This window comes from Symphalangus syndactylus, chromosome 15 (assembly GCF_028878055.3).
Source record: "Symphalangus syndactylus isolate Jambi chromosome 15, NHGRI_mSymSyn1-v2.1_pri, whole genome shotgun sequence".
Taxonomy (NCBI): Eukaryota; Metazoa; Chordata; class Mammalia; order Primates; family Hylobatidae; genus Symphalangus; species Symphalangus syndactylus.
Genome location: NC_072437.2, coordinates 60,769,525 through 60,789,512, shown reverse-complemented (window position 1 = coordinate 60,789,512; position 19,988 = coordinate 60,769,525). Strand labels below are relative to the sequence as shown.

The window sequence follows — 19,988 nt, the reverse complement described above, 5'->3', positions numbered from 1 at the left end:
TAGGAGCTGAAGGGACACAGTGAGAAGTGACCAGAAGACAAGAGTGTGAGCCCTCTGTTACGCCCGGACAGAGCCACTAGAGGGCTCCCTGGTCTAGCAGTAACACCAACGCCTGGGAAGGTGCCAGTTACCTAGTGGACCTTGGTCTAGCAGTAGCGTCAGTTCCTGGGGAAGGCACCCATTACTTAACAGACCAGGAAAGGGAGTCTCCCTTTCCCTGGGGGAGTTAGAGAAGACTCTGCTCCACCACCTCTTGTGAAAGGCCTGACTGATGGCAGGCTTGTCCTCAGCCATCCAGAGGCCTGACCGTCTCCCTGTGATGCTGTGCTTCAGCGGTCACGCTCCTGATCTGCTTTCATGTTCCACCCTGTACACCTGGCTCCACCTTTTAGATAGCAGTAGCAGAATTAGTGAAAGTACTAAAAGTCTTTGAAATGCATAGAAGAAATAATGGCATAAGCTGTCCCCTCTCTCTCTCTCTGCCTTGGCTGCCAAACAGGGAAGGGCCCCCTGTCCCGTGGACACGTGACTCGCGTGACCTTACCTATCAGTGTAGATGGCTCACACTCCTTACCCTGCCCCCTTGTCTTGTATCCAATAAATAACAGCGTAGGTAGGCATTCGGGGTCACTACCGGTCTCCGTGCCTTGGTGGTAGTGGCCCCCTGGGCCCAGCTGTCTTTTCTTTTATCTCTTTGTCTTGTGTCTTTATTTTTACAATCTCTCATCTCCACACATGAGGAGAAAAAACCCACAGACCTTGTAGGGCTGGGCCCTGCACTATATGACTGTTTTTGTTTTTAATTGGTTGCTCTAAGGTTTAAGATGTGTACCCTTAACTTCTTTCTTTCTACCTTCAATAATATATACCACTTTATGCATATTGTAAGACCCATACAATTATATGCTTTCATGTACCCAGTTTTGTCTCTGTGCTGGTTTTGTCATATACTTTACATTCGTTACGAAGGTCACAACACGTTTTAAATTTTTTCCCTTAAATGTTTTTTTAAAACAATGAAACAATTTTTAAAAGATATTTTTGTCTTTCTACACGTTTACCATTTCTGTCCCTCTCTCTTTTCTTTGGTAAAGATCAAGTTCCTGCATGGTGTGTCTTTTAGTTCAGGTTAGCTGATGATGAAGTGTTTTAGTTTTGGTTTGTCAGAATGTTTTTTTTTTTCCTTACTTTTTAAGGATATTTTCTCTGAATGTATGTTTCTACGTTGAAAGATTTTTAAAATTTTTCTTAAGTGTTTTAAGGACATCATCTCATTGTCAGTTACCTGCTATACTATCTATAGTCTGTAGTAATCTTTTTTTATGTAATGTATCTTTTCTCTATCTACTTTTAAGCCTTTTCCTTTTTTTTTTCTTCCTATTTTTATTTTAGGTTAAGGAGGTGCATGTGCAGGCTTCTTACATGGGTAAATTGTGTGTCACTGAGGCTTGGTGTATGAAAGATCCCATCACCCAAGTAATGAGTGTAGTACCCTATAGGTAGCCTTCCAGCTTATTTCCTCCTCCCACCCTTCTCCCTTAAGCAGTCCCCAGTGTCTGTTGTTCCCACCTTTATGTCCATGTGTACTCAGTGTTTAACTCCCACTTATAAGTGAGAACATGTGGTATTTGGTTTTCTGTTCCTGCCCTAGTTTGCTTAGAATGATGGCCTCCAGATGCATCCATATTGCTGCAAAGGACATTATTTCATTCTTATTTATGGCTGTGTAGTATTCTATCATGTATATCTACCACATTTTCTTTATCCAGTTCTGTGTTGATGGACCTCTTCGTTGATTCCATGTCTTTGCTATTGTGAATAGTGCTGCAGTGAACAAACAAGTGCATGTGTCTTATGTGCAGTAATAGTAGTTCAACTCATAGTTCTTTGAGGAATCTCCAAACTGTTTTCCACAGTGGCTGGACTAGTTTACATTCCCACCAACAGTGTATATGTATTTTCCTTTCTCGGCAACCTTGCCAGCACTGGTTGTTTTTTGACTTTTTAATAATAGCCGTTCTGTTATGAGATGGTATCACATTGTGGTTTTGATTTACATTTCTCTGATGATTAGTGATAATGAGCATTTTTTTCATGTATTTGCTGGCCATTTGTATGTATTCTTTTGAGAAATGTTTGTTCATGTCCTTTGCCTATTCTTTAATGAGATTGTTTTTTGCTTGCTGATTTGTTTAAATTCCTTATAGATTCTGGATAGTAGACCTTTGTTGGATATACAGTTGACAAATATTTTTTCCCATTCTGTAGGTTTTCTGTGTACCCTGTTTATAGTTTCTCTTGCTGTGCAGAAGCTCTTTAGTTTAAATGGGTCCCACTTGTTATTTTTGTTTTTTGTTACAGTTGCTCTTGAGGACTTGGTCGTAAATTCTTTGCCAAGGCTAGTCTCAAGAAGGGTATTTCCTAGGGTTTCTTCTAGGGTTTTTATTGTTTTAAATGTTACATTAAAGTCTCTAATTCTTCTTGAGTTAATGTTTGCGTATGATCACTGGAAGGGGTCCAGTTTCAATCTTCTGCATATTGCCTAGCCAGTTATCCCAGCATCATTTATTGAATAGGAATTCCTTTCCTCATTGTTTGTTATTGTCAGCTGTGTCAAAGATCAGGTGTTTGTAGTTGTGTCACTTTATTTCTAGGTTCTTTATCCTGTTCCATTGGTCCGTGAGTCTGTTTTTGTACCCAGTACTCATTGTTATATTTTTGTACCAATACCATTCTGTTTTGGTTATTGTAGCCTTGTAGTATAGTTTGAAGTTGGACGGCTTTGTTCTTTTTTGTTAGGATAGTGTCGGTGATACGGGCTCATTTTTGGTTCCATATGAATTTTAGAATAGTTTTTTTTCTAATTCTGTGAAGAATAACATTGATAGTTTGATAGGAATAGTGTTGAATCTCTAAATGGCTTTGGATAGTGTGACCATTTTAATGATATTGGTTCTTCCCAATATCTGTGGGCATGGAACATTTCCATTTGTTTGTGTTACCTCTGATTTCTTTGAGCAATGTTTTGTAATTCTCATTATAGAGATCTTTTGCCTCTTTGTTAAGCTGTATTCCTAGGTATTTTATTCTTTTTGTGGCCATTGTAAATGGGTTTGCATTCTTGATTTGAGTCTGGGTGCTATTGGCATATAGAAATGCAACTGATTTTTATACATTGATTTTGCATGCTGAAACTTTACTGAATTTGTTTATTGGTTCTAGAAGCCTTCTGGTGGAGGCTGTGGGGTTTTCTAGATATAGAATGATATCATCAGCAAAGAGAGATAGTTTGACTTTTTTTTTATTTGGATGTCATATATTTCTTTCTCTGGCATAATTCCTCTGGCAAAGACTTCTAGTACTATGTTGAATAGAAGTGGTGAAAGTGGGCATCCTTGTCTTGTTCCAATTATCAAGGAGAATGCTTCAGCTTTTGCCTGTTGAGTATGATGTTGGCTAGATGTTTGTTATAGATGGCTCTTATTATTGTTATTATTATTATTATTATTTTTGAGACAGAATCTTGCTCTGTCACACAGGCTGAAGCACAATGGCACAATCATAGTTCAATACAACCTTGAACTCCTTTGTTCAAGGGATCCTCCTGCCTCAGTCTCCTGAGTAGCTGACACTACAGGTGCACATCACCAAGTCTGGCTAATTTTTAAATTTTTTGTAGAGATGAGGTCTTTCTTTGTTGCCCAAGCTGGTTCTCAAACTCCTAGCCTCAGGCAATCCTCCTTGTTTGGCCTCCCAAAGTGCTGTGATTACAGCCCTGAGTCACTGTGCCCAGCTCGATGGCTCTTATTATTTTGAGATATGTTCCTTAGATGCCTAGTTTGTTGAGAGTTTTTAACATGAAGGAATGTTGAATTTCGTTGAAGGTCTTTTCTGCATCTATTAAGATGATTATGTGGTTTTTGTTGTTAATTCTGTTTATGTGGTGAATCACATGTATTGATTTGCATATGTTGAACCAACATTGCATCCCAGGGATAAAGACCAGTTGATTATATTGAATTAACTTTTTGATGTGCTGCTGGATTAGTTTGCTAGTATTTTATTGAAGATTTTCTCATCTACATGCATCAGGAATACTGGCCCGAAGTTTTTTGTTGTTGTTGCATCTTTGCCAGATTTTGACATCAGGATGATGCTGGCTTTGTACAAAGAAGTAGGGAGAATTTCCTCCTTCTTGATATTTATGGAACAGTTTCGGTAGGATTGGTATCCGTTCTTCTTTGTATGTCTTAAAGAATTTGGCTGTGAATGTATCTAGTCTAGGATGTTTTTTGGTTAAGAGATTTTTTTTTATTAATGATTCAATTTCAAAACTTGTTATTGGTCTGGTCAGGTTTTCACTCTCTTCCTGGTTCATTCAGTCTTTGGAGATTGCTTCTAGGAATGTATGCATTTCGTCTAGATTTTCTAGTCTGTGTGCATAGAGATGTTCATAGTTTCTGAGGATCTTTTGTATTTCTGTGGGATTGGTTGTAATATCATATTTGTCATATTTGTGATTTCTGATTGTACCGATTTGGATCTTCTCTCTTTTTTTGTTAATCTAGCTAGCAGTCTATCAATCTTTTTTTTTTTTTTTGAGACAGAGTCTCGCTGTGTCTCCCAGGCTGGAGTCATGCAGTGATGCAATCTCAGCTCACTGCAGCCTTCACCTCTGGAGTTCAAGCAATTCTTGTGCCTCAGCCTCCCAAGTAGCTGGGGTTGTAAGCCCGTGCCACCACATGTGGCTGATTTTGGCATTTTTAGTAGAGATGGGGTTTCAGAATGTTGGCCAGGGTGGTCTCAAACTCCTGACCAGAAGTGATCTGCCCACCTTGTCCTCCCAAATTGCTGGGATTACAGGCGTGGGCTACCGTGCCCGGTCCACAGTCTATCCATCTTAGTTTACTCTTTCAAAGAACCATCTTTTGGTTCCATTGATCTTTTATTTGGATTTTGGCATCTCATTTTCTCTGATTTTAATTATTTCTTTTCTTCTGCTAGCTTCAGGGTTAGTTTGTTCTTTTTATTCTTGTTCTTCTAGGTGCAACGTTAGATTGTTAATTTGAGAACTTTTTTTTTTTTTTTTTTTTTTTTTTTAGATGGCGTCTCACTCTGTCATCCAGGCCAGAGTGCGGTGGTGCAATCTTGGCTCACTGCAACCTCTGCTTCTGGGGTTCAAGCAATTCTCCTGCCTCAGCCTCCTGAGTAGCTGGAACTACAGGCACATACCACCATGCCCAGCTGATTTTTTTTTTTTTTTTTGTATTTGTAGTAGAGACAGGATGTCACCATCTTGGCCAGGCTGGTCTTGAACTCCTGACCTCAAGTGATCTGACTGCCTTGGCCTCTCAAAGAGCTGGGATTAGAGGCATGAGCCACCACACCCAGCTAGTTTGAGAACTTTCTAACTTCTTGATGTAGGTGGTTAGCACTAAAAGCTTTCCTCTTAATCACTGCTTTAGCAGCATCTCAGAGATTTATGTCTCTTTTTTCATTAATTTCAGATAATTTTTTGATTTCTGCCTTGATTTCATTGTTCACCCAGAAGTTATTCAGGAGTAAATTTTAAAATTTACGTGCAATTGTGTGGTTTTGAGAGATCTTGCTGTTGATTTCTATTTTTAATGCACTGTGGTCCAAATGTGTGCTTGGTATGATTTTGATTTTTTTGAATTAATTGAGACTTGCTCTGTGGCCAAGCATGTGGTCAATCTTAGACTATGTTCTGTGTGCAGATGAGAAGAATGTATATTCTGTGGTTGTTGGGCAGAGGATTCTGCATATGTTTATTAGGTCCAATTGATTGGGTGTTGAGTTTCAGTCCAGAATTTTTGTGTTATGTTTCTGCCTTGATGATTTGTCTAATGCTTTCAGTGGGGTGTTGAAGTCTCTCACTATTATTGTATTTGTCTAAGTCTTTTCATAGGTAAAGAAGAACTTATTTTATAAATCTGGGTGCTTCAGTGTTGGGTATATACATATTTAGGATAGCTAAGTCTTCTTGTTGAGTTGAATTCTTTATTATTGTGTATGTCATGCCTTTCCTTGTGCGTCTTAATTGTTGTTGGTTTAAAGTCTGTTTTAGTTGACAGAAGAATAGTGACCCCTGCTCTTTTTTGTTTTCTGTTTGCCTGAAAGATGTTTCTCCATCCCTTTACCTTGAGCCTCTGGGTATCATTATTTGTGAGATGGGTCCCTTGGAGACAGCAAACAGTTGAGTCTTGCTTTTTTATCCAACTTGCCACCCTATTCCTTTTAAGTGTGTCATTTAACCAGTTTACATTCAGGGTCAATATTGATATGTTAGGGTTTGATTTTGTCATGATATTGCTAGGTGGTTGTTATGTAGACATGATTGCATAGTTTATAGTGTCACTGGAATATATGTTTAAGTGTGGTTTGTGATGACAGGTATCATTTCTTCATTTCCATGTTTAGCACTCCCTTTAGGAGCTCTTGTGAGGCAGGTCTGGTGATAATAAATCCCCTTAGCATTTGCATGTCTGAAAAGGACTTCATTTTTCCTTTGCTTATGAAGCTTAGTTTGGTAGGATATGAAATTCTTGGTTGGAATTTCTTTTCTTTAAGGTATTGAAAATAGGCCCTACTCTCTTTTGGCTTGTGAGGTTTAAGCTGAAAGGTATGCTGTTAGCTGAGTGGGATTCTTTTTGTAAGTACCCCTTTTCTCTAGCTGCCTGTATGATTTTTTTCTTTTGCATTGACCTTGGAGAATTTGATGACTATGTGTCTTGGGGATAGTCATCTTGCATAGTATGTCACAGAGGTTCTTTGAATTTCTTCAATTTGCATGTTGACCTGTCTAGTGAGATTTGGAAAAGTTCTGTGGACTATATCTTCAAATATGACTTCCAAGTTGCTTGTTCTGTCTTCTTCTCTTTCTGGAATGTCAGAGTTGTATGTTTGGTCTCTTTACATAACCCCATATTTCTTAGAGGTTTCGTTCATTTTCTAAATTATTATTTACCTCAGGTTGGGGGTGTTTTCACAGGGGAATGCCATGGGTGTTGGGTGCTGCCAGTGGGAGTGCTCCAGTGAGGAGGGCCCCACAGGCAGGGGGTATTATAGCCAGCATGATGGGGAGTGCTGCAAGCGAGGGGGCCACATGCAGGAAATGCTCCTTTGGTAACAGCTGAAGCACTTTTGGTAGGAAGTGCCCCAGCAAGAGGCACTGCAGGCAGGGAGCCATATGGGATGGGGGTGCACTCTGGTGGGAAGAACTCTGGGATTGGTAGTTGGGTTGCCTTGGGTGGGTAGCTCTGGTGAGGGCACCACAGGAGGGGGGCATTCTAATAGGGTGGCAGGGATTCAGCAGGTGGGAAGTTTTCTGAAGGGGTGGCAGCGAGGTCACAGGCAAACAAATTCTGGCAGGAGGCTGTCAGCAAAAGTGCTCTGGTGGGGCAGTGGGGGCTGCACTGCTTGCAGGCATGGCCAGGCAGGGACTCTTAGAGGAGTGTTTTCTTTATTACTGATTTCAACAATTTGATTGTTTAATTATGATGTACCTAACATGGTTGGTGTGTGTTTGGTTTTCAGTGAACTTTTTTGATCTATGAGTTTATTGTTTTCATCACATTTAGAAAATGTGATTTGGCCATTATTTCTTCATGTGTATTTTTTCTCTTCCCTCTTTGTGTTTTTTTTTTTTTTTTTTTGTATTATATCTTCAATTACACATACATTAGACTGCTGGTAATTTTCCAATCAGTCACTGACGATCTATTCATTTTTCTACCCTAGCTTTTTCCTTTGGCCTCTTTTTGGTAGATTCTATTACTGTACTTTTAAATTCACTTCTATCTTATTCTATTTACTCTTGAGCCCATCCAATGCGTTTTCATTGTTGGTGTTTTTTTTCTTTTATAGAAGTTCCATTTGGTTCTTCTTTTTTTGTATTTTTCTTTTCTAGTTGAATTTATGTTTTCTTTTGAATACTTACACATAGTTTTAATAGCTGTTTAACACCCTATTTGCTAGTTCATCATCTTTGTCATCTATGGCCCTGTTTCTCTTGACTAAATTTTCAGATGGTTATGGTCACATTTTTCTGTCTTGACATGCCTTGTAGTTTTTGCTTAGATGCTGGACATTGTGATGTTGGTAGTTGTTGAGAGCCTGGATTTTGCTATTTTCCTTTAATGAGTATAAGAATTAGCTTTGGTCAACAGTTAATATACTTTTGATCAGTTTGACCCCTTCAAGAATGTAGTCAAGCTTTGAAAGGAGTATCTAGAGTAGCCTTTGTTCCAAATATTTTTTAGCTCTCTGGATTTCTACTCCCTGTCCTGAATGAATGTCCAAAGAGTTTTTAGTCTGCATGGTCTGATCTGGCTGGATTGTCTGTATACCCTTTATGAGTTCTGGGAATTGTTCAGCTTACAACTCTCAGCTGCTTTTTGCTCAGCTTTGTTCTCAGCAGTGACTCAAGGGAACTCCTATGAGGGTTTCTGGAGCTTCTTTATTATGCAGGTTCTTCTTTCTGAAACAGCCCCACAACTTCCAGTTGCATCAACCTGCTTGAACTGTGAGACTGATATTCTAAACTCAGCTCTCTATGATCTCTGTCTGCATCATGGCTACAAGCAGAAAGCCATAGCTCACCTTTTTTTTTTTCTCTTTCTCTCAGGGATAATAGTCTTGCATTATCTGTTATCCTATGTCTTAAAACAGTCGTTTGTTACACATTGTCAAGATTGTTAGTTGTTTTTAAAGAGATAGTAAGGATTGCTCATGTACCTTTATCAGGTCCTGTAATATGTTTTTAATTATAATGTTACTGAGCTATGGGATTATTTGCAATTCGTGAACTTTTAAAGGAAATGATAGTATAAGTTGAAATGATTTATAGCTGTTTGAATAGTCTTTGTTTAATATTTAAATTAAGGAAAGGTCCTCTTGATAATTTTATGCATTTGTTGTTGTGAAAAATTAGATTAATATCTTAAATATAGGTTTTAAATAAGCATGGCACTCATATACACTTTAAATTATTCTTTGCTCAATAAACTGAATGTTGTGCTTGTCGTTACTCTTAATTATCTTTATAAAATGTACAGTGTTTACATGATTCAGGAACTCTGGAATATGCTTGAAAGTGCACATGGTGGTTTTTTTTTTTTAAACTTTGTCACCTGCTATTTTACATCATATTTTAATCATAATGGTTTCTGTAGTGATAACGATTAAAATGCACAAAAAGTTTAAAGTTGAGATGTATTAAGTAACAACTAGTAAGACAGATGTATGTAGACATTAATACCTCAAAACCAAAATAAATCAGAGGAAGAGATAACTGAAGAGAGTCCTGGAGACTCCTTATGGGATTTTAGAAAGACTTTATCATGTGAGAAATTGCTTTTGCCAGAAGATTTTCTTTCAATTTTCATAATACATTGTTATCTCTCTAGCTTTATCAGATTTCAGGAAAAAAGAAAACTAAAATTAGTTGGATTTGGAAGCTTGTTTTTAGTTAATGAACAATTTGTTGAATACTTTTTCAAAATATGAATTGTTTTGCAAAACAAAACAGGAAAATTCAGTATAAGGAAAGTTAAGGAAATTTTAGTATAATTAAAAGAACCTCCATATTATACACTATAACAATCTGTTCTCTTTAAGTAATTAGAAATCACCCTTATGTTAACTAATAAATTTTGTGTCTAAAAAATTTATTTTTGAAGATAATTTCCAGGTAATATTTGTCTCTCATAGCTTTATGCTTTAAAATGGAATTCTGTTACCAAAGTTTGTTATTTTTGAATTTGCTTCTTTAGAAGACTGTTTTCTCCTTAGGGGAATGGCTTGATAAATATTTCTGAAAGTTATATGTGAATATGTGTTTTGGTAAGGGGAGGTGAGGAGAGTCTTTGCCTAATTATTGAAGTTAAGAATAATATATTTTTTTGTGGTTTGAAATACTTTATGGAAGGCCTTTTTTTTTTCCTATTTTTTATAAGAATCTACTCAAATAGGTAGATTCCTGTTACATTATAAATGCTGGAAATATATTTTTTATGTATAACTGCTCTTTTGTGACTGGATTTTTTCCACAGAGCTTATCAAAACACAATAGAAGCAATATTGGAACTGAAGGTGGACCACCTCCTTTTGTGCCTTTTGGACAGGTAATGACTTTTGTGTTGGCAGATGAATTTAAATTAGGAAAAAGTGTTTTTCATTAGCATTCAAGCTGTGTTTCATTATGTGCTGAACTATTTATTAAGAGGTTATGGAGTTATTTGGAAATATGAAGTTCAAGGAATTTAATAATTTTGAGATTTTTTTCCTTCACTGTAGTTATATTGTTGACGTTTGTGAGAGCTGTTAACCCAAAGATTGAAGCAATTAAGAGCCATATCTGAAGAGTAACTTATAACTAATTAAAATAGGATGGGAGAGAGTTTTTTTTCCAAGGGAAATTCAAAAGAAGAAGACAAAAATATGTCATAATTTCTCACGTGTTCATTAAAAACATTAGAGGGGGAGAGAAAAATAAAGCCACACAAAGTGATCAAAATGCTACTTTGAAGCAGCTCCCCTTCTGACCAGTATCTTGTGACTTCAGTTGTCTTCAGCATCAAATTGATTCTCAACAATCTTCTCCAGCCTGATCTTGCTTTATCCCTGACAATTCTAAGAATAATTCTTGTGGCAGCTTGCTCTTCTCCTGATGATGCCATCAACATTTAGCTGTTGGTAATCTGTCTTGCATTTGCTCTTTAATTTTCTTCAAGAGTGCTGGGCTGGCTAAGAGTAGCAATGAGTTGTGGACATAACAGGTAGGCAACAGATCTGCGTTTCCATAATAAGGTTTATCGTGTATGTGTGTGTCTAAATTTTGGTATTTAGTAAGATCATTTGACTGTCACCCTCTTTAAAAGCCTTTTGTAAGATATACTCTCACTTAAATAAGTCATTTTTGCATCAAACCTATTTTGAAGCATTTAAAAAATAATGTTGATTTTTTTTTTTTTTTTTTTACTGAGTTTGGAAGAAGAAATAGCCAAGATAAAAGGAAGTATGAAGTCCTATGGGGTGATCCATGTTGATGGTTGATATTCTCCCAGTGTAATGAAAACCTCCATAGGGAAAACAGTGTAAACATTCTAATAACTTATATTTGAAAATAATAGTATATTTGTAAAAATTTAACCTTAAACATTTTGGTGATAATATTTCTTTTCCAGAGACTTATGATCTAATTATTCTTAAGACTTTGAAGTGTGTTTTATAACTTCTTAGGGGTTAGAGAATATAATAAAAGCTATAATTTCAATAATATTATTTGGTTATAAAGTTCATTCTGAAAAAATTCTTGTATAGCATCTTGCAGCTTTGTACGTGGGTTGGATAGGTAATGCTGACCGTGTATTTATTGGTGTCAATATGATATGTTTATATTACTGAAATTTTTCTGTGTTTGTGGAACACATTTCTTTGAGATCTTCCCATTTTCCTTTTTATTAATGAGTTGAGAAAAAGTTCATTTTATACGATTTTTACTGGTAAGATTGGACTGGAGATCAGAATTGAGGGCTTCATTTTAGGCAGTGATGCCTTTTTTTTTTTACTTTACGAGACAAAAATATAAAAACTTTAAAGCCTGATATGGGGGGCAGGTATGTTTTTAGAGTGTGGTTTATAAGTACAGAGACACCTTTGTATATGTTAATATAATTGTACTAACCAATCCACATATATAAATTGTGGTATAATATGGAAATTAAGCTCTTAATTACAAAACCAAATTTATGTCTTATTGTGCATTAGTCAAGATTGTTTGAAATCTAAAATTATTTATTACCCTAAAATGAAAGCTCTCTTAATCCAGTGTATGTTTTAAATATGTGTCCTGTTTAGATGGCCACATATTTATATAGCTTTTAATTTTATTTACTAGTTATGTTTATTGAAAAGTTACTTTCCCAGCTTTCTACTTTTACTTTTAAATATATGGGATACAATTTTATTTGTATAGGCTTTTAGCTATTGTAAAAGATACAAGATACTTTTGAAGAAGTATTACTTTCTAATGAAAACTTGAATCTCTTTTGGAACTACTAAGTTGACTTATTCTTACTTGTTTTACTAGAAGTGTGTATCTCATGTCCAAGTGGATAGCAGAGAACTTGATCGAAGAAAAACATTGCAAGTTACAATGCCTGTCAAACCTACAAATGATAATGATGAATTTGAAAAACAAAGGACGGCTGCTATTGCTGAAGTTGCAAAGAGCAAGGAAGTAAGAAATCAAACCATTACATGTTTTATTTCTTATCATTATGTTCTATTTAGATTATTTGTGATCGTTATTGTCTTTTCATATAAGCTAACTAATTCAACAAACGTTTAACCTTATTCTTCTTGCATATTCCATAACTAGGAATGCCCTGCCACTTCATGGGATCTTACATATTTTATTCATGTGTTCTTTTTCCAGATCTCCATGGTAGTTCCAGTAAGTTACTCTTGCTGGCAAATTACCCTCCTTTTCTCCTTCCTTTTTTTTAAACAATGTAGCAACTGAACACACTTTTTATTCTGGCAGGAAGTTTCCTATTAGTAGTTGGGCTAGTTGCCACTTTTTTGGGGATAATTTCCCCTTATTAATAGCAACTTATGAGAAATAGCAGCTTCTGAGAGATGAATAAAAATCAGCGGATCTGTCACTGCATCAGGATTAACATTTTTGTCTTTATACTTAATTTTATTTAGTGTATAGTAAAAAATAATTTTATCTTTACATTATGTGTCTATTTACACACACACAAATCCTTTTTAACTGACAAATAATTACACATATATATGAGGTACCTGTGATATTTTGATACATGTATACAATGTGTAATGATCAAATCAGGGTAATTATATCTGTCACCTCAAACATTTACCATCTTTGTGTTGAGAACATTAAAAACTCTCATCTAGCTATTTTGAAATATACAATAAATTATTGTTAATTATAATCACCCTAGTGTTTTATTGAACACTAGAACTTATTCCTCTTAACTGTAATTTAATTCCCATTAATCAACCTCTCCCACTCTTCCTTAATCTTCACCCTTCCCAGCCTCTAGTAACTACTATGCTGCTCTTCTATGAGACAACTTTTTTATCTCTCACATATGAGTGAGAATATGCAGTATTTGTCTTTCTGTAGTTGGCTTATGTCACTTAATGTAATGTCCTTCAGGCTCATCCATGTTGCTGAGAATGGCAGGATTTCTTTCTTTTATATAACTGAATAATAATCCATTATGTATAGACAGTCAGCTCTCCATATTTGTGGATTCAACTCTTCCTAACTATCAACCAACAGTGGATCAAAAATATTTTGGGGGGGTGGTGATAGGATAGTTGCATGCTGATTTCAGTGGTAAATGATGTTGACATTTTTCCATATACCTGTTGACCATTTGTATGGTCTTTTGAAAAATGATATTCAAATCATTTGCCCATTTTTAAATTGGATTGTTTGGGTTTTTTTTTTGGACAGAGTCTCGCTCTGTCGCCCAGGCTGGAGTGCAGTGGCGTGATCTTGGCTCACTGTAACCTTTGCCTCCCAGGTTCAAGCTATTCTCCAGCCTCAGCCTCAGCCTCCCAGGTAGCTGGGACTACAGGTGTGCACCACCAGGTCTGGCTATTTCTTTTTTTTGTATTTTTAGTAGAGACGGGGTTTCACCATGTTGGCCAGGCTGGTCTTGAACTCCTGACCTCAGGTGATCCGCTCACTTTGGCCTTCCAAAGTGCTGGGATTACAGGTGTGAGCTACCGTGCCTGGCCGGGTTTATTTTTTGTTTTGTTTAGTTTTGTTTTGCTTTTGAATTAGTTAGTTCCTTATATATTCTAGATATTAACTCCTCGTCAGATGGATAGTTTACAATTATTTTCTTTCATTCTGTAGGTTGTCTCTTCACTCTGTTGATTGAATTCTTAGCTATGCAGAAGCTTTTTAGTTTGATATAATCTCATTTGTCAATTTTTACTTGTGTGCCTGTGTTTTTGAGGTCTTATCCAAAAAATCTTTGCCCAGACCAACATCCTGAACAACAAACCCCTCCCTCTTACATTATTGATAGCCAAAGTTCTCTTTTTATTATTTTGAATTACTTGCTTATTTGTAATAGGTGTTTTTCCTAGTTATTGATTTCTTTTAGACTGATAAGAAATTTTAGGTCATAAATTAGTTGCTACATAGACATTTCTTAACCAGTGAGATTGAAATTTTCCTTTATTCAAAACCCGTAATGAAGCTTAGCTTACAATTGCTTTCCTATTTAATTTTGAAGTGTAAGTAGTAGTGTTCTTGAATTTTGGTTGTTCTTTCCGCAGTGTCTTTCTGTTGTCAGTCTAGTACAGGGGCCAGAGGCATAAGCTCTGGAATCACAGGCTGGAAGCATATCCTGCTGACACCTTTAGATGGTTACTCAGCTTTTTGTATCACCCTGTTTTTTATTTTTTTCATCTGTGAAACTCGGAGATAATAATGGTACCTACTTCATATGTGAGAATTAAAACATTTAGAGCTAATACTATTGCTACTTGGTGAAAGGGGCCGGGCGGAGACCAAACTACACCGGTCACGGTCAAGAGATCTTTATTGGAGGTATCGAGTGGCACCACGCAAGGAGAAGGAAGAGAAGAAAGAGAGGGCTGCTGGTGTGCTGGGTTTTATATCCCTTGGGCCTACGTGGATTGGGCTAGGGGCGGGCCCAAGGGAGGGCGGGAGATGCTTCTTTCTGATTGGCCCTCCTTTGGCGGGTTCAGACAGTGCCCGGTCAAGGAGGGGAGAAGAACCCGGAACCGGCCTCATCTTAAGGTATGGCGCCATTTTAAGGTACCCCATGTTACCTAACATTCCTCCCTTTTTGTTTTTTTAAATGGGGGAAAATGGGCATCATGGTTCATCTGGCTGCTTCCTGCTGAGTGGGGGTGCTGTGGAGAGGTGGCACAGGGAGAACTGTCAGGGTTGTGCATGGGGTACAGTATGAGTATGAGGCCAAGCAATAGGGCGCTATACATGAAGACGTCATTAGACGTAAAGTCCATGAATGTTCCTTGTAGGTATAGATACTCCAGTGCCGTGAGCCAGTTGAGGGACAGGGATGGGTTGGCGATGAGCCAGCTGTCTGAGTGAAGGATGTTTAAGAATTGGTAGAATCGGCTTGCTGTAGCCATCTGGGGTACTAGGGGTAGAGTTTGGTCTGCCCGAAGAGAAAAGAAGATGGTAGTTAATTTAGGGTGCGAGGGCAGGCCTACCCCCTCCCCCCTCCAATCCTGGGTTATCTGTTGCCAGTTGTTGGCCGTTTAAGAGGTCAGCATGGTGTGAGACTGTCTCTGGAGTCTGCCGTGTCTTCACAAGTCGCTAGGATCTGGTAGTTTCTGAGGAGAAGCTGGTAGAGATGGATACTCAGTTTTGAGGGAACGGGAAATAGTTATGGTTTGAGTTGGATATGCCCAGGCATTGCTGGGATATATGCCTCCTGTAACTGACTGGCCCCAGACCGGGTTGGCGGGGTTGTCGATATGTATGGCTCGGGAGGAGGCATTGTTTTTAGTGGTATAGTATAGGAAGGGGGTGTGTTTGTTGATGTGGGAGCCAGATGGCGAAGTGGAACATGTGGAAGAGAGGGTCCCAGCCGTTTTCTATCATAGTGAGCTTGGGAAGGGGAAGATCCACCGTGGGGCTGATGTAGTTGGTGTGTGTCCTCCTGTGAATGTTGTATGACTCTTTAACTGTGAAGAGATAATAGGGCTGGGAAGAGGGCCCACCGGCGGAGGAAAGTGTAAAGATGTGAGAGGTGGAAAGCCAGAGAAGAGGACTTAGGAGATGCATGAGAGCGGGGCATAAGCAGTTTGGTTCTTCGTGTGGTCCGGGTTGGTAGCTGGTTTCAACCTGGGAATGTGAAGCCAAGGAGTTAGACGTCCTGGTGATTCTTGGAATCTAGCGGCCGTGGGAGTGCAGTGTATAATTTGGAGAGGCCCTTTCCACTTAGGGACTAGGGAGACAGATGTAGTAGGGCTGGGTGGAGAGTAAAACACCCACTCCCCTGGTTTAAGGGGAAAGGACTGGTGACTGCGGGTAGTATCAGGCAACAGGCACTCCTGTCGCTTCCACAGCTCACACCGGATGAAGGACAGGAGGGGATAGCTAATGTGTTGTGGGGCCGTCCAAGAGGTGGGACTGATACCTGGTGGGAGTGCAGGTCGGCCATACATGATCTCAAAGGGAGACAGAAGGGTGGGCTTTTTTGGGAGCACCCGGAATTTGAACAGGGCTGTAGGTAGTAATTTTACCCAGTCTAGGTGTAATTCTAGGGTGAGTTTGGTTAGGGTTTCTTTAAGGGTATGGTTAGTCCGCTTGACTTTTCTGGAGGATTGAGGGTGGTAGGGGATGTGGAAGTGCCAAGGAATGTTGAGGCAGTTGCTATGTTTCGAGAGATTTGGGAGGTGAACTCGGGGCCATTGTCAGTTTGGAGGGAAGAGGGGATTCCGAACCGCGGGATAATTTCAGATAGTAGGATGGATCAACTGTACTTGCCCTCTTGTTGGTAGTTGGGAAGGCTTCAACCCATCCGGAAAAGGTGTCAACTAGGACTCAATACAATTGTGTTGAGGGGGATGATGAGTGATTGGCAAGAGAGTAGCGGGGTTGAGAGGAGCGCACGATTGAAAGGAGATTGTGGGGTCTCGTAGAAATGAGACTAGGAGTGACAGTATGCGGCGGGGGGAAGGGTCTGCAGGCTCTTATATGTGAGGAGGTCTTTAAGTTGATGGGGAGAGGTGATGGCAATGTTTGCCCCAAAAGTGAGTTTTTTTGATTCCAGTAGTAAGAGGTAAGCTGCTGCTAAGGCCCAGAGGCAGGGAGCCCATCCCCGCACAGTAGGGTCTAGTTGTTTGGATAAGTATGCTATTGCAGCAAACGTGGGTCCCTGAATTTGTCCCAGGACTCCTAGAGCTAGGCCGTGGTGTTCATGAACGTAGAGGATGAAAGGTTTTTGAAGGTTTGGCAGGTGTAGGGCCGGAGCCTTCAGTAGGGCTCATTGGAGTGCGTGAAAGGGTTGTTGGATGGTGGTGTCTAGGGGTTCAGATGGGGCTCCTCAGGAGAGCTCATAAAGTGGTCTCGCTAGGAGGGAGTTATTGGGAATCCACGTTCTGAAATAACCTGCAAGCCCTAAGAATGAAAGAAGTTCTTGTTTGGTTTTGGGGATGGGGAGGCTTCAGATAAAGCACTTTTGGTCTAAGGTGATGGCCTTTGAGTTGTGGGAGAGGAGGACTCCTAAATAGGTAACCTGTGTTGAGGAGAGTTGGACTTTAAGGGGGGACACTTGGTACCCTTTATCCGCAAGGAAGTTGAGAAGGGAAGCGGTGTCGGTTTGGGAGACAGCCAGAGAAGGGCTGCACAGGAGAAGATCATCTACATATGGTAAAACGGTGGACTGGGGAAGGCGGAGCTGTTTTAGATCTGAGGCGAGGGTTTGACCAAAGATATGGGGGCTGTCTCGAAACCCCTGAGGGAGGACTGTCCACGTTAGTTGCTGTGATTGTAGAGTATCCGGGTCTGTCCAAGTGAAGGCAAAGAGGTCTTGTGATTGAGGGGAAAGGGGAATGGTGAAAAAGTCATCTTTAAAGTCTACAACCAAAAAGTGAGTAGCGTCGGGTGGAATAAAGGAGAGGAGAGTGTAGGGGTTAGGGACTAAAGGATGGATTGGCTTTACGGCCTCATTAATAAGTCTAAGGTCTTGGACAAGACGGAACTTGCCATTAGGTTTCTTAACAGCTAGAATGGGGGTATTAAATGGAGAGTGGGTTGGCCTGAGGAATCCTTTCCTTAAAAGGTCTGAGATTATGGGTTGTACTCCTCATAGGCTTGGGGCAGGAAGAGGGTATTGAGGCTGGCAGGGGAAGTGGTTGGGGTTTTTTAGGAGGATTTGTATGGGAGTACATTGTGCCAATGAGGGGGTGGTGGTATCCCAAACTGAGGGGTTGACGCATAGTGGGAGTGGAGGCAGAACAGGAGCAGAAGTCTGGTCGATGGGACCAGCTACCAGAGCAATGAGGGATGTGGAGTTTGAGGAGGTTATAGGGTGGAAGGTGATTGAGGTTTTGAACTTGGAGAGGATGTCCTTTCCCAATAAAGGGAGGGGGCATTGAGGCATGACAAGGAACCTGTGAGAAAAAATGTGGCCTGAGAGGGAGCAAGATAAGGGAGGAGTGGCTCTGGGGCGAATGGTTTGATCTCCAACCCCGACTATAGGAGATCCAAAAAGGGAAGTGGCACCCCAAAACTCTCGCAAGACTGAGAAAGTAGCCCTGGGATCAAGGAGGAAGATGACGGGACGCCCATCCACCATTAGACCCTGGGCTCCTGTGAAGTGATGATCTGAGTCAGGAAAGGAGTCCCAAGGCCCCGTCAGTCTTCAACAGCCAGTCCTAGAAGATCAGGGTTTGGGCTGAGGGTGGACCTGGCCCCCCCTTTGGGGACCAGGGCAATCCACGGCCCAATGGCCAGGCTGGTGGCATTTTGGACAGGGCCGGCTGGGGGGCCTGGGATTTGGGCACTTTCAGACCCAATGTCCTTCCTTACCGCATTTAAAACAGGGCCCAGGTGGCTGACATTGAGGGTGGGCGGAGGGCGATTTACGGCCATGTGACCCTGTGGCGGACCGAGGAGAGGCTTGGAGAGCTTGGGCCAACATTTGGTACTTTTGCCTCCTGGCCTTCTCATCTCGGTTGTGATAAACCTTGAATGCCATTGCTAAGATCTCGGTCTGTGGAGTGAAGGGGCCTCTGTCTAACTTTTTAAGTTTGGCCCTGATGTTAGGAAAGCTCTGTGCAGAAAAATGAGACATGAGGAGCTGCCTGCCATTAGGGGCCTCTGGGTCTATGTTGGTGTATTGTTGGAGCGCCTGTGTAAGGCAGTCAAGGAAGGAAGACGGGTTTTCTTGTTTTTCTTGTACTATTTCATGGAGTTTTTCAAAATTAACAGCCTTTTGGGCTGCCTTGCGCAGTCCAGTTATTAGGCAGGTGGCAAAGTGGTCTCTGGCGGCAATGCCGTTTGGGGTGTTGTAGTCCCAATTAGGCTCTTGTTCAGGGACTGCCTGTGCACCTAGTGGTAGGGCGGGGGTTGTCTGATGGACCTCATTGGCATAGGTGCGGGCCTGCTCCCAGACCCGCCGGCGCTCTTTAGGGAGAAGGGTGTTAGAGAGGATCATGTAGATATCGTGGAAAGTGAGACTATAAGCTTGTAGGAGATATTGAAACTCTTCGATGTAGGAGGCGGAGTTAGAGGTATAAGAGCCTAAGCGTTTTTCAATTTGAGACAAATCGGCCATAGAGAAAGGAGCATGGACACGGACAATGCCCTCCGCCCCTGCAACCTCCCTGAGGGGGGCAAGGACGGGAAGGTATGACCTGGAAAAAAGATGGGGAGGAAGAGGTTGAGGGTGAAGGCAATGCGGGGGGGAGGTACTGGAAGAGGGGGCAGGGGCGTCGGGGAGTCGGGCAGCTACTGGTTGAGCGGCGACCGGAAGATGAGGTGGAGGGTGGTAGTATGGGGGGGGTTCGTCGGCCAGATCAAAGTTGGGAGTGGGAGGAGAGGTTGGTAGCTTGAGAGCAGCTATAAGGTGTTGCGGCTTGCAAGGGAGGCAGAGGTTGGGTTTGTCCTGTAGAAGAAAGAAGCCATGAACGTAGGGGATCTCTGCCCATTTTCCTGTTCGCTCACAATAGTTGTAGAGATCCCGGAGAAGGTTGGGATCAAAGGACCCATAAGTGGGCCATCTGTTTTGGTTGTCTAGGGGGTAGGTGGGCCAGTTTTGAGTGCACAATTTAATGAGGTGTGTAGGTTTGAGATCAGCAGCCAAACCAAGGGCTGATAAGTTATTTAAAAGGCATTGTAAGGGAGAGTCGGCCGGCAGGGATGCAGAGACTCCCATTATGAGAAGAGGGGGTTTATGGAAATATATGGC

At 40.5% G+C, this 19,988-nt stretch overlaps 1 protein-coding gene across 13 annotated transcripts in view; it reads left to right on the top strand.

The window, feature by feature from the left end:
• Positions 1-19,988, top strand: part of TDRD3 (tudor domain containing 3) — a 184,207-nt gene that overhangs the window by 78,373 nt on the left and 85,846 nt on the right. For 11 of the 13 annotated variants that reach the window (XM_063618788.1, XM_055245351.2, XM_063618785.1 and 8 more), the window contains 2 exons: positions 10,074-10,145; positions 12,113-12,262. In XM_063618788.1, coding sequence (XP_063474858.1) covers positions 10,074-10,145; positions 12,113-12,262 — 222 coding nt within the window. The remainder of the gene's footprint in view (positions 1-10,073; positions 10,146-12,112; positions 12,263-19,988) is intronic. The other 2 variants (XM_063618791.1, XM_063618787.1) reach the window with 1 other exon arrangement.